Consider the following 14,777-nt stretch of genomic DNA (forward strand, 5'->3'; position numbering starts at 1 on the left):
TAAAGTGTTGCAGTGGTATAGGAAAGCTTATAAAGTGCTTAAATGGTAATGATTTGTCCTCTGGGGAGCATGAATGTGCTCAGTAAATGTCCCTGTAATCTGTCCATCAGATTTAGATATTTCTCTTAACCAAAGGGACAATATGGCCTAACTGGCCTTAGATGAAAGATCTATGGGTCAACAAATCTGACATTTGGATCAATCCTCTGGGGATCATGAATATCCACAGCACATGTTATTGAATTTACATGGCCAATAGCTTCTAAAAATAATTTATGGAATTTTGGATCAAAGCAATAAGTCAAGATGAAACTGACCAGACTGTGACACTGTGTGAAAGGTCAAAAGGAGGTCTGCAAAATCATCCTCTGGGCATCAAATTTCATGGCTTTTTTGAGATTTCTCATTATGGGCGGAAATGTCAAACCCACTGACTGAAGAAGTGACTGACAGCGCCATCCTAAGACCTCGATGCATCTTTGAGTTTGTAAGAAAAATAGACAATGTCTTTCTGAAAGAGGGATCTGGATAGGGCTGGATAAAAAACATATTTTCCTACTATGGTGTCATTCAAAGTTAATGGACAAGGAAAAAGAGGTGGTTCAGTGTTAATAATCAGTTGGACCACCTGATTTATGGTAATCTGTCTGCCAGCAAATGATCTGTTAAAAGTTCAGTTTCTGTAGTTTCTTTCTCTGCCTTTGACCTTACTTTTAGATTCATTTGACCTTCACAAAATCCAAGGGAGGCCACATATGTTTCAAGTCAGATGACATGACAGAAAGGTCAGAAAGCAAAAGTCACTTTCAGCTTGAACCTATCACACAGACAGCAGCGCTCGCTAACAGTCGGGTGAGATAAAGACTCCTAACAGATGGCTTGTAAGTTGACATTGTCTCTGTGTTTCACATGCAGACTTGGAGCAAGATGGCTTCTCCAAGATCCCGTTCTTCCATGGCACAGAACCAAAGAACTGCCACTTCTATGGCTGTATCGCTCTGATATTACACTTAATAAGCTAACTTGCTGCATCTAATACTCATTTAAGAGCTACAGTATCTTTTAAGTTGATTACTGTAAAACGCTACCTTGCACTCATGAGCAAGGTAGCGCAGGTTAAAACATGAGTCGATCATTTAACTGCGACAGTTAAGAGACAGAAATGTACTTTAAACCTGTTGTCTCTTTATGCAAATGAGGTTGTTTGCACTTTTGTTAGTTTAACATGAAAGCTAATGCACAATATGCCTTGGAGGTCCTGTAAATAATGGAAATTTCCAGAAAAGCAGTACTCATGTCTGTCCTCCTGCTGTCTCATAGCTAGGCTGGGACTCGGGACAGCAGGACAGCTGCCGTCTTCCTATAGTCCTATATAGTTATATACTTTCACGTTGTATCTTTCTGGATCCACAACAGATTAGGACATCACAGCACTGTCAGCATCACACCACACTGAATAGACATGGATTACACTATTCGCGCAGCCAACGTGGAGGACTGCAAGGACTTAAAACGGATGATCATGGTGAGCAGACACGTGTGTGCGTCCAGGTGTGTAGAGCAGCTGTATGTGACTCTGAAGACGTTTAGTAGCCTAAATGACTCACAGGCTTACGTCAGTAGATCATTCTGCATACACGATGTTGCTGCTATTGTATTATTGAGATGTTATTGGTTGAAATGTTTGTTTATCTGAACGCAGACGCACCTGAAGTGTATGATTGATGATGCATCACTGACATTTTAAAGATTACTATACTATTATAATATTTGAGATATTGTATTAGAGATTGGCTAAATGGTATTTTTTTATTTCTTCCAAGGAATTGGCTGAATATGATAAAGTCTCAGACGAAATGACAATCACAGAGAAAGGTAATGAATATCAACAAAACTAACATACACCATAAAAGTTCAGTTATTGTCATTGTCATCATGAACCTATCACCCAGAACAGGGTGCAAACTATGTCATGGCTTTAAGGGGAGCTCACTTTTTTTTTATTGGAGTTGGGAGGGGGGACCATGGTAGACTCCTAACAGATAGCATGTAAGTTGTCTTTGTATTTCACATGCAGACGTGGAGCAAGACGGCTTCTCCAAGAACCCGTTCTTCCATGGGATCATCGCTGAGGTTCCTGAACAGCACAGAACCAAAGAAGGTGAGGGGGGAACGGCCGACTCTAGGCCTGTATCACTCTGATGTCACATACTTAATAGCTAACTTGCTGCATGTACTTCTCTTAAGTTGATTACTGTAAAACTGTCTCTTCGACTTGACATTTTCAACTGTTTTCCTTCAGGCCATACGAAGATAGGCTATGCGCTTTACCACTATTCCTACAGCACACTGGGGCGCAGGTCTGTGTTTATGATGGAGCTGTACGTGATGCCTGAGTTCAGAGGTACAGTACGCTGATTCAAACATGCATTAGAACCGATGATATTCACATAATTGTCATTGTTTTTGTGTGATAGATATAATTTATGATAATAACCTGGAGAAAATACGCTTTAATATTTAAAAAAGCACATCAAATATCAAATAATGCATGTTTTGTCTTTAAGGAAAGGGCATCGGTAAAGCACTCATGAGCAAGGTAGCACAGGTGAGTAAAACATGAGTCCATCATTTAACTGCGACAGTTAAGAAATGGAAATGTACTTTAAACCTGTTGTCTCTTTATGCAAATTGGGTTATTTGCACTTTTGTTCGTTTAACATGCAAAATAATGAATAATATGCCTTGGAGGTCCTGTAAATAATGAAAATTTCCAGAACAGCAGTACTCATGTCTGTCCTGTTGTCTCATAGCTGGGCCTGGCTGCCGGCTGCACCGGGCTCAACTTTATCGTTCTTGACTGGCACAAATCATCTCTGGACTTTTACTTTAAGCAGGGCTGCATCAACGCCACGACTGACTTGGGCTACCACTGTATGATCTGCAGTGGAGAGGATTTTGAGCACCTGGCCCAACCCTAACCCAACACCGGGCTCACAACCTCTTGATCTTTGTAACCATGAGGTCGACTCACACAATGCAGGGATAGAGCGCCACTCAGAGGCCCTGTTCCAAAACTTGACAATCATATTATACATGATAATGGTGGTAGATTAATTGCTCAAAATACTCAAACAAAAGGGTTTTATTTCACACACAAGTAAACAAAAGCAGGCTTCTCATTTCTAGTTAGCTAGTGTTAGCTTATTGAGTTGGCTGAAAACTGAATCTCCAGTCAATATTTTGATATTTCCAGCTCTTATTTTAAAATGAGAACGTTGTAAAATGCACATGGTTGCTACATACTACAGCAGGGTTTGTCTTGCAGTGTAGAACTAATTAGATAAAGTAAATTTAGATTGGATAAATATAAAATTATAATAATTTATTTGTTCCAACACAACCATGTTTGGGTAATTGCTATGGAAAAGACATACTTGAACAAGCAGAGGTTGGATGCATGTTTTATGGTTGGAAACATAGGTTTCAGTTTTACAAAAGGAAAGGTTGAGGATGACGACTACACCGAGGTGTTTGGCAAACATAAATCTAAACTCAGGGAAGAAGTTTAGCCAGACTTGCGGGACTGTAAACTTTCCCAAATCCTCTATGTTCTGTGGTCTTTGAAAATATGCTAGGCTAGCTCTGGGTAGTAAGCTAGCTGCTAGCTTGCAGCTTATGTTAGAGCAGAAAACAAAGTGTTAAATCCATTTCTTACACATTTTGGGTTTTTTTTTGGAAAGGCTAAAACAAGACATGACCTTCCAAACCTTTATATACAGAGTATCGCTCTTGTTAGCACTGCATCGACACATTCATTTAACCAGGAAAATTCTCATTGAGATTTAAAATCTTTTACAAATAAGCATTCTTGTGTGACCACCTCTTTGGTATAAATTTGATCCTGTAATTTAACTCGGGGCCTCTCAGTGCTATAGTGGGTGTGTGGCCTGTACATGTACATTTTGCATGATTCATTAAAGGCAATTGAACTGCAGGTACTGTGTCTTTGGTATTTAATTACCTCTCTCACCTACTTCCTAAACTGCCTGGCATTTCAGCTGCTTCGACAGTAATCTGCCACATAAATTATGACTTATCTTGCATGCAGCAGTATAGAAAAGATTATAAATGAATGTGTTCAGTAAATGTCACTAATCTGTCCATCAGATTTAGATATTTCTCAAATGGATCTGAAAGATCTGTGGGTCAATAAATCTGACATTTGGATCAAAGCAATAAATCAAGATGAAACTGACCGGACTGTGACGCTGCATGAAAGGTCAAAAGATCTGACTCTGCAAAATCATCGCCAGGGCATCATGAATCCATTCTTATCAAATGTCATGGTTTATTTAGATTGATGACTGAAGAAGTGACTGACAGCGCCATCCTAAGACCCCGATGCATCCTTGAGTTTGTAAGGAAAATAGTCCACAATATGTCTTTATTGTAGACTGCACAGACCCCAGCCACTTATGTGTAATAACACATCCTTTATGAAGAGTTTATAGGTTGTGATTAAACATAATATATCAGTTATAAGCCATTATACATTACAGGTTGTGGATGGTTTATATCCTCTTACAGCACGAGCGCTCTCCTCCTTGAAAAGAGCTACAGAGGATCTGAACTGAAATCCACAAATGTTAGTAAGACACTAATAAAAGGTACTCTCACTTTCTAATAAGCCACAATAGTCTGTAGTTATAAATGTTGGCAAGTTGGGAAAATGTGAATTTTATAGGGATAAAAAGGTAAATGTATAAAGCCCACAGCTCATTTTTGCCAATGGAGCCCTCTAGAGGATTATTATAGCCTCTGCTGGAACAGCATGCACACAGACAGAGATAAGTTACAACCTGTCTGTAAAGAATTAGTCAGTCTATAAAGAATAAGTAAATGATTTGTGAAACAGTAATAAAGCCATCAGATGCAGCTAGTAAACACATCATGACGGATGTCTTATAATCGTTTAACGTGCCTCTAAATCCACATGGGGAGCTGATACCCTGGGTCACCTTCTTCCAGGAGGAGGGCGCTCTCAGCTCACTTTTCATCCAGTTTAGAAAGGTTATATTCTACTGATCGAGTCCAGGGACTGCTGCCGTCTTCCTTCAGTCCTGTTTACGATATTTTTATTCCTAGGATGGCGAAGACATGACCCGCCCTACTTTGCCTCTGATTGGCTTACCCCGAATTTTTTTTTTTTTTACCCTAATCCTAACCAATCTCACTCCTCATGCCTAAACCTAACCAACCCAACCAAAAAAGGCAACGAGTACTAGCCAATCAGAGGCGGAGTAGGGCGAGTCATGACTTCGCCATCCTAGGAAAAAAAAAATTGGCCTCTTGTTCCAGATCCACAACAGACCAGGATTCCACAGTGCTGTGAGCATCACATCACACTGAATAGACATGGATTACATTATTCGCGCAGCCAACGTGGAGGACTGCAAAGACTTAACACGGATGATCATGGTGAGCAGAGAAGTGACTTTTTTTTTTTTTTTAATTTTAGAATTGAAAAATAACAAATACCAATAGACATATATGCCAAGGGTCAAAGGGCAAATAAACTATATAATGAAAGCAAAAAGAAAAAAAGAAAGCAGTTCAGACAACCATAATTTACACATATCAAGAGTTTTAACAGCTTTTGGGTTTATAGAGTGTATTGCTGCATTTAATTTATATAAAAAAAATAAATAAAGATTGATTGGAAAATGTACCTTTGTGAATGTGAAATTTTGCTAAGATAATGAAAAGATTTTTGTTCTGCACTGCAGACTTCATAAAAAACCGAGCAGTAAATTTTTGTATAGTAATGAAAATTGAACAGAAATGTTACAACAAATATAATATTTCCAAAAACCAGCAGTGTAAAAGCAGATCCAAAACAAGCATATAATTATTTCATTATCAAGTCCACAGAAAGAACAACTAATATCAATGTCATTTCTTATCTTATGTAAATAATGTTTTACTGAATAGCATGTTTTGTTTGTTTTGTTGCCAATATATTTTATTTTGTTATTGAACATGTTTGAAATAAAATAATCCAATCCAAAATCTGTGGCAAATTCTTTTGGGGTGACAGGGATATTATAATAATTATAAATAATTAGAAGACCTTCTGAATTAAATAACTGTTCTACAAATAGAATATTATTGTTAAACCCATTTGGGAAAAATTTTGTTTTTAAATATTATGTCATGATTATTCCAAATGACATATTTATGTGGAGAGGAACAGTGCTTGTAAATAAGAGACCAAGTTAAAATCAAAAATGCAAATCATTTTTGGATTTTGGAATGAGGGTGATAAGGCCTTGTATTAGTATTTGGTTGTCCTCCAAGTTCAGTACTTTCAGAAAATACATTAAAAAGAAAGGGGGTCGGTTCATTTGAAAATTTCTTATAAACTTCTGTAGTGAGTCCATCATTGCCTGGAAATTTGTTGTTTTTAAGGTTTAGGATACTGTTCAGAACTCCATTGTGAGTTATTTTGTCATCACAAAGTGCTTTATAATCTTAAGAAATTACTTTGCAATTTTTAATGGAGTTTAGAAGTTGAGATGTTTTTTTCTTCTGAAAAATTTGAAGTGTAAAGTTTACTGTAAAACTCTGAACAAAAGGAAGCAATCACTTTGTGATTATTAATAAAGTTATCTTTAATTTTTAAAGCATCTATGGATGATTTTTTTCAGTTTGGATTTTTCTAAACAAAAGAAATAAGATGAGTTTTGCTCACCTTCCTCCATCCACCTCACTCTTGACCTTGGGCCTTCTGTCTATAGATATCATCTAACTCGTTCTGACATCCGCTAAGCTGCGGCAACTCCTCCTCAGAGAGGATTTCATTAGTCTTGTTAGATAAAGATGCAGTTTGAGACATCAGCCTATCTTCTTCACGTTTTCTTTGTTTTGCTAGATTGCTGCCACAGAATCTCATGACATTTTAAAGAGCTATACTATTATGATATTTGACATATTGTATTAGAGATCGGCTAAATGGTATTTTTCATTTCTTCCTAGGAATTGGCTGAACATGAGAAAGTCACAGACCATGTAAAAATCACACAGAAAGGTAATGAATATCAACAAAACTAACATAGACCACATGTTAAAATGATGGCAGATGCTATTAGCACCCAGGGGTCAGTAGCCAACAATGCTATTTGCACCCACGTTGGAATAACCAACAGCAAAAAAACCCAAAACATCAATATACCTTTGTAAATGATTAATTAATGGTATGTTAATATATCATAAATATCTTGTAAGTCATCTATAAATGATAAGTTAATTATGAAATATTGATGAATAAATCATTAGTAGTTTGTGGGTCTGTGGGAGTGGGATAACCTACGCTTGTGCTTTTGTATCCCCCTAATCTAAAATGTTAACAAGTAAGCTGAGTAAAGACTAAGTGAAAAATAGAGGAAATTGAGTTCAACAAACTTGTAAGCCAACATATGAATTAAATCTGATTAAACTGAGTAAAACTAAACAGTCAATTTTAAGCATTTTTACCAAGTCTTCTTTTTTAGTCTATGGTTAACTGTGATCATGCTAATGCTAACTGTCGCTAGCAAAAAACAGGCTTAAAACCATAAAAGTAAAATGTACTTACTGGAAAAACTGAACAGTCGACTCCTTAGAGGGTCTTTTAGTTCAACCAAACACTTAACAAGACTTTTTTAGGCGATCAAAATGTTACAATTAACTTTCATGATCTGAAAACATACTATGAAATAGCGGCCGCTACACCTATACTCTGTGAATCTGGGGTTACACAATGGTTACGTTATGTAATCAACGTTGTCACTGTGGTGCCAACTTGTTAATTGCAAGGTAGCCACACCGTGAAGCCCTGCTTTATCGTATATTTTACTCTAAATGGGACCATGATTTACAAAATGAACATCATGCTGTATTGAAGAAGATCTGAAACTAGACAATGAGACCATAAACTCATTCGGAAACTATTTACTGAGGTAATAAATCAAAAGTCAAAAGGATCAAAAATTCATAATAGAAAGAGTCATAATTGACATTGTTTGCAGTTTGAAGTGGGGGAAAATGCTTTTTGGGCTGCAGGGGGATTTTTCGCTGCAATCTGGTTGTTAAGTCTGATGTAAATCATGATGTACCAACAGTTTCTGGGTCCAAGCCGGTCCCAGCCTCTTGTCTTTTCTTCAGTGTCCCTTATTGTTTGAATGGATCTGAGTCAAAAAGAAAAAAATGAATATATAAGGATCACTAAACCTGATTTGGCAACACATAACAAAAAGGTATTAAACACTGTGTTTCATTATTTGCATCATCAAACACAGCTGCTATCTCAAGAAGAAGTTATGAGGTGTCTTCAGAGTGACCAGCTTGCTGTGCCAGGTCACTTTGACCAGTGACTGCAGCGTTGCTGGTTAACTGCCAAATATGTTTCCAGCCTGCTAAAATGATTATAGCTTATCTGACATAACGCCAATGTATTGAAGAACTTACCATAAAGAAAGTTTTTTTTGACTCAGATCCATTCAAACAACAAGGGGCACTGTTGAAAAGACGAGAGTTGGGGACCGGCTTGGACCCGAAAATGGTTGATGCGTCACGACTTACGTCAGACTGCAAATAAACACTGTAAAATGATCTGTTAAAAGTCCAGTTACTGTAGTCTCTTTCTCTGCCTTGACCTTACTTTTAGATTTATTTGACCTTCACAAAACCCAAAGGAGGCCACACTTTGTTTCAAGTCGGATGACATGACTGAAAGGGTAGACAGCAAAAATCAACATGAACCTATCACACACACAGTAACACTCACTAACAGTGGGGTGAGATAAACACTCCTAACAGATTGTATTATATTTATCTATTGGGACAGTGTACAGCATAAATGATGCACTGTACCAGATTTAGCTTCAAGCTAATTTTCATCTGTAGTGCCTTACATATAACAGCACAATAACAAACTCTACAAAGCAAAAAACACACAGGTCGCATTATACAAAAGACAAATCTACACACAACAACACATCACATACACCCACGATGTCAACCAGAAATCAACAATGCAAGCATGTCAAACCAAAAATCAAGATTATTTGAGAAGACACAGAGGCTATCATGGTATATTGCATTTAAGTTGGCAGTGTCTCTGTATTTCACATGCAGACTTGGAGCAAGACGGCTTCTCCAAGAACCAGTTCTTCCATGGAATCATTGCTGAGGTTCCTGAACGGCACAGAAGCAAAGAAGGTGAGGGGGAACCGCCACTTTTAGGCCTGTATCACTCTGATGTCACACACTTAATAGCTAACTTGCTGCATGTACTACTTGTTTAAGAGCTACAGTATCTTTTAAGTACTTTTGTGAATCTGGCCCTGCATTTGAACAGTGTCAATAGATCTTTTGATAACATTAACTTCTTGGCATTTTTGCTTAAAAAAAAAAAAATAAAACAATCAATTATCAAAATTGTTGCAAATTGATTAATTGTCTAATTTCAACTCTAGAGTACTACCATGCATAGTGGGGCTCAATAGTAGCCCAACAACAAAATTTTGCCCCAGGGCCCCATAAGAGGTTAATCCAGCCATCATCTGATGTCATGGTGTTGTATGGAAACAGAACTACGTATGAGCTCCAGTTGATCTGGGATCTAACACAACTTCTTCAGAATCACACCAGTCCACAAACCTGTCCGTTTCAACTTTAACTGTTAACATTGGATAGGAAAACTACATAGTATGCCTACTTATGGGGTACAATATTATACTTAACAGGGGACTTCAGAAGTCTGAGGTGGTATGAGGTTCATGTAGATTGAGACTGTTGTTCATTGCTGTTATGGAGCACAGTAAGTAAAAAGCTTTTTAGGATGAGATTTCTACAGTAAATATGGTCATATTGTACCTCATAACATTAGAACAGTGACATGTTAAAAAAAGTTCTCATATCTACAAAATTTACTAATAGTAATAAACTGTTACAGACCTTTCTCATAGCAGACAATATGACTTGTCATAGTAGGTAAAGCGATAGTGGCTGATAGTGAACCAACACCCTCTCCGTACACACCACTTACATAACAAAGCTAAAGCACTGCCTCTCCTCAGAATACAGTAATGAGAACATTAACATAACTCTGCTGTCCAGCTCGGCCTTTTTTCCTCTATGACTCAGTCCTTTTTTCCATACAGTCACCGTCTCTCGCTGCTCACTGGACTTTGATATCAGACAACATACTGATGAGTGGCTGTCTGTGTTTGTGTGACTCACTACACCTACATATCCCATGACTGAGATAGCTGCCAGTTTTGTTTAATATTATAGTCTTTGTTATTACTGCAATAGAGGATTTTATTTTCCTAAATTGTCAACCTTATCAATATCCAACAAACCTGGAGAAGTTTAACTGAAAGTAAAAAAAAAACAGAAGATTGGTTAATGATTACTCCTTGAAGTAATCCACTTGTGCTTAACGAATAAACCAGTAACTTTCATTTATGGATGTTGTGTTCCACTCATTTTTTAACTATCTGTGGTCGATGACTTTCATTGCAAATCAATCAAGAGTAATTGTTTAATTGATACATGAGATCAGATCACAAAGATACAAACAGAAAATGTTTAGGAGATGTGCAGGTATGATAACATGGTATAAAACATGGCTAAAAGTATAGCGGTGCCAATTTAGTAGAATGAATATACCAGTTTTATAAATACTGAACCATTAAGCTGCTGTTCAAAGTTGATTACTGTAAAACTGTTGCACAGACTTGACATTTTCAACTGTTTGCTTTCAGGCCATACGAAGATAGGATACGCACTTTACTTCTATTCCTACAGCACATGGAAGGGCAGGGCTGTGTATATGGTGGACTTGTACGTGATGCCTGAGTTCAGAGGTACAGTACGCTGATTCAAACATGCATTAGAACCGATGATATTTCCATAATTATCATTGTTTTTGTGTGATAGATATAATTTGTGATAATAGCCTGTAGAAAATAAGCTTTAATATTTAAAAAAAAGCACATAAAATATCAAATAATGCATGATTTGTCTTTCAGGGAAGGGCATCGGTAAAGCACTCATGAGCAAGGTAGCACAGGTGGGTAAAACATGAGTCCATCATTTAACTGTGACAGTTCAGAAATGGAAATGTACTTTAAATCTGTTCTCTCTTTATGCAAAGTAGGTAATTTTTGTTAGTTAAACATGCAAAATAACGTATAATATGCCTTGGAGATCATGTACATTACTGGAAATTTCTAGAACAGCAGTACTCATGTCTGTCCTCCTGTTGTCTCGTAGTTGGGCCTCGCTGCCGGCCAAGCTCAACTTTATTGTTCTTAACGGCAACAAATCGTCTCTGGACTTCTACCTCAGGCAGGGCTGCTCCGACGTCACGGCTGACTTGGGCTACCACTATATGAGCTGCAGTGGAGAGGCTTTGGAGCGCCTGGCCCAACCTTAACCCGACACCGGGCTCATGACCTCTTGATCTTTGTAACCATGAGGTCGATTCACACAATGTGGGGATAGAGCGCCACTCAGAAGCCCTGTTCCAAATCTTGACAATCATAATTATCATGCTGATTTCTCAAAAATCTAATATATTTGAATATGACCGTTCGCTAAGCCCCACCCTCCTTAGTTACTGTTGCTACGCTACTGTCAAGCTTTCCATTCTGAAACAGTTCTGCACCACCAACACATCATCATTCAGAAATTAAATGATTTTTTTTCTGTGCACAAAAATTCAGAAAAAGCTTTTGCACCCTAAAGCCATTGTAGGACTGTTGATTAAAAGAAAAGAGTTTCTGGTATTACATCACTTTAAAGTTATGATCCCCTTGTCTTCCAGCTGAGGAGCTCTTGTGAAGCACAATGTTGCATTTGCACTATTTTCTTCTTTTTATGCTGTGTACGTACATAAGAGAGTTCTCGTGATAAACTGTGAACTAAATGAATCAGTTGGACTCCAATGGAGATGCTGTACTACTGTATTTCTGTTGCTCCCACATACATCTGAAAATTGATCTAAACAAAACTGGTCAGCATAACTTGAAACTGCACCCAGAGACATAGCAAGAAGTCTAAAGTCTCACCAGGGGCCTCTACAGGCTGCAATATTTATTACACACTACAACATTAAAATGTTGGATGGAACAAACATACTGATGATTTTGCTCTTTTTAAGATGTAGGATAACATTTTGTGTGTTGTTTAATACAATCATACTTCAGTTTAATTCCTTTGAAGGTGTTCAGCAAATTTCATGGTAATGTTAGGGAAATGATTGCATTAATCATATGACTGTGTGATCACCTATGTATGTGTAGTCATATAAACTGTGTGTTTAATCTATGTATGGAGGCTGAGTTCAGCTGTGTATGAAAGCCTTGACAGTGGATGGCTGTAAAAGGACATGTACCCATTAGGAAAGAAACTTAATGATCAACAGTTTGGTTTTTTTGGAAAGGTCATGGACAGACATCCATCTGTGGAAAGCTAAGACAAAGACAGCATGAACATAACGTGCACATAACTTTGATTGAAACAGTATCACTTCACTCTGAGTACATGAGAACAGCACATACTGGTAACCACTGTAGCATTATTTTAACTAATATGGAGATTCTTCAGTCAGTGTCAGTGATATATGACGCTGGAAAACTTGTCCTTGAAGATTTCAGAACCTGTTGCCTGCGTGACTAGCCATAGCTGAACACAGCCTTCCTTATCACATCTTACCAAATATGCATTCTTGTGTGACCACCTCTTTGGTATGAATTTAATCCTCACTCTCATTGCTATAGTGGGTGTGTGGCCCATACATGTATGTTTTGCATGATTCATTAAAGGCAGTTTGACTGCAGGTGCTGTGTCTTTGGTATTTGATTATCTCTCTCACCTACTTCTTAGACTGGCTGACCTTTCAGCTGCTTTGACAGTAATCTGGCATGGAAATTATGATTTATCTTGCGTGCAGCGTGTTGTAGGAAAATCTTCAAATAGGCCAATAAATCTTCAGGTCACCCACAACTTAGCATTAAACTCAAAACTTCTAAGAGAAAGACTCAAAGAAATACACTGGAAGGTGGTAGAGTTCAATGTGAATAGGTTTACTCTGCATAAAGAGCAATACAAAGCAAACTGAGGCCTTGATCCCAGAATAAAAAACCTAATGCAATAAAACAATAAATCATATACCTCACATAACCCCTCCTAATGTGGAGCTTATTTTCTAAATTCCACCTTGCTTTGACCTTGGCACAAATAGGTTTCACCTATGGGCGCAAGCGTCCAATTAAGAAACGGTCATTCCACTTTGTAATGAAGTTGCAGCAGCATGTCAGCTGATCATCTCTCGTAAAAGAAGATGGTGAAGAAAGAAAAAAAGATTCAGCTAACATATTTAACAACAAACTGTATCTTGGAAAAAAACAAGCAAACAGAAATAGCTCTGTTTATTTCCCAAATGTGCTGGCATGAAACCTCAACACTTTGGCTCAATTTACTCACAGGGATTATGAATTGGTCTATAGCCTATAACATTAGTTAACAACACATTATTGAAAAAAAAAAGTACCCTAATGTCTTGGGGTTGACGGGAATGAGTGAAAGGTCTTTGTACCGTAAGTGTTGCAAAATGGGGGCATTTGGAGGGATACAGTGACTCATGACTTAAAAAGAATGTGGGAGGAGGGTAAAGTGGGCCAATGCCCCCTTGAACCCCCTACTGCCGGTGCCCTTGTGTAGCAAAATCATTCTCTGGACATCATGAATCCATTCTTATCAAATTTCATGTATTTCTCATTATGAAAATGACAAACCAACTGACTGAAGAAGTGACTGACAGCGCCATCCTAAGACCCCAATGCATCCTTGAGTTTGTAAGGAAAATAGTCCACAATATTTCTTTATTGTAGACTGCACAGACCCCAGCCACTTAGAAATATTAAGGACCACTGTGTAATAACACATCCTTTATGAAGAGTTTAAACATTGTGATTAAACATAATGTTATGTCAGTTATAAGCCGTTAAACAGTAGAGGTTGTAGATGGTTTATATCCTCTTACAGCACAAGCACTCTCCTCCTTGAGGAGTCAGTGGTTATAAATGTTGGCAAGTCATTAAAGAGTAACTTACTTTCTAATAAGAAGTCAGCCAAATGAAGTGGGTCATTTGCAGCCATAAATATTAGTGAGTAATCTACACAGTCTGCAGTTGTTAAAATTGATCAGTGTGTTTTGGTCCAGAAGCTCTGCAGCTTGTTTCAATTCCTTTGTTGTAATAAATTTGCATGACTAAGTGCTGTAACTGGTCTTGCTTTTTCTTTTTTTTTTTCACCTAATCTTGAGGCCATGTATCGTGGAGGGAAAATCTAGTTTTAGTATCCATTTTGTTCATTCCTTTGACGGTGCACATTCTGAAATAAATGTGTTTTTAATCACTTTATCACAAACTAACAGACACAAAAGAAACTTAGGAGGGGTTGTATTCCAACATACTGGTTGCTGTCTGGGAAAATGTGAACTTTATAGGGATAAAAAGGAAAATGTATAAAGCCCATAGCTCATTTTTGCCAATGGAGCCCTCTAGAGGATTATTATAGCCTCTGCTGGAACAGAATGCACACAGACAGAGATAAATTACAACCTGTCTGTAAAGAATTAGTCTCTCTCTAAAGAATAAGTAAATGATTTGTGAATCAGCGATAAAGCCATCAGATGCAGCTAGTAAACACATCATAACAGATGT

General features: G+C 37.6%; 1 protein-coding gene and 1 pseudogene across 1 annotated transcript; both read left to right on the forward strand.

Annotated features, from left to right (window-relative positions):
- Positions 1 to 1,123: 1,123 nt before the first annotated feature.
- On the forward strand, positions 1,124 to 4,082 carry LOC137174139 (thialysine N-epsilon-acetyltransferase-like). Its single transcript, XM_067579259.1, has 6 exons — positions 1,124 to 1,525; positions 1,824 to 1,875; positions 2,078 to 2,161; positions 2,303 to 2,404; positions 2,568 to 2,608; positions 2,814 to 4,082. Exons 1-6 carry the CDS (start codon positions 1,463 to 1,465, stop codon positions 2,979 to 2,981), a joined length of 510 nt encoding a protein of 169 aa, XP_067435360.1. The 5' UTR covers positions 1,124 to 1,462; the 3' UTR covers positions 2,982 to 4,082.
- Positions 4,083 to 5,207: 1,125 nt separating this feature from the next.
- LOC137174140 (thialysine N-epsilon-acetyltransferase-like) lies at positions 5,208 to 12,889 on the forward strand (annotated as a pseudogene).
- Positions 12,890 to 14,777: the final 1,888 nt, after the last annotated feature.

The sequence above is a fragment of the Thunnus thynnus genome, chromosome 22 (genome assembly GCF_963924715.1).
Source record: "Thunnus thynnus chromosome 22, fThuThy2.1, whole genome shotgun sequence".
Lineage (NCBI taxonomy): Eukaryota > Metazoa > Chordata > Actinopteri > Scombriformes > Scombridae > Thunnus > Thunnus thynnus.

Excerpts from the sequence above, each read along its gene's own strand:
- LOC137174139 (XM_067579259.1), top strand. The coding sequence starts at position 1,463 with ATGGATTACACTATTCGCGCAGCCAACGTGGAGGACTGCAAGGACTTA. Across the intron at positions 1,876-2,077 it reads AATGACAATCACAGAGAAAG|ACGTGGAGCAAGACGGCTTC; the intron begins GTAATGAATATC and ends TTTCACATGCAG. Across the intron at positions 2,609-2,813 it reads TCATGAGCAAGGTAGCACAG|CTGGGCCTGGCTGCCGGCTG; the intron begins GTGAGTAAAACA and ends GTTGTCTCATAG.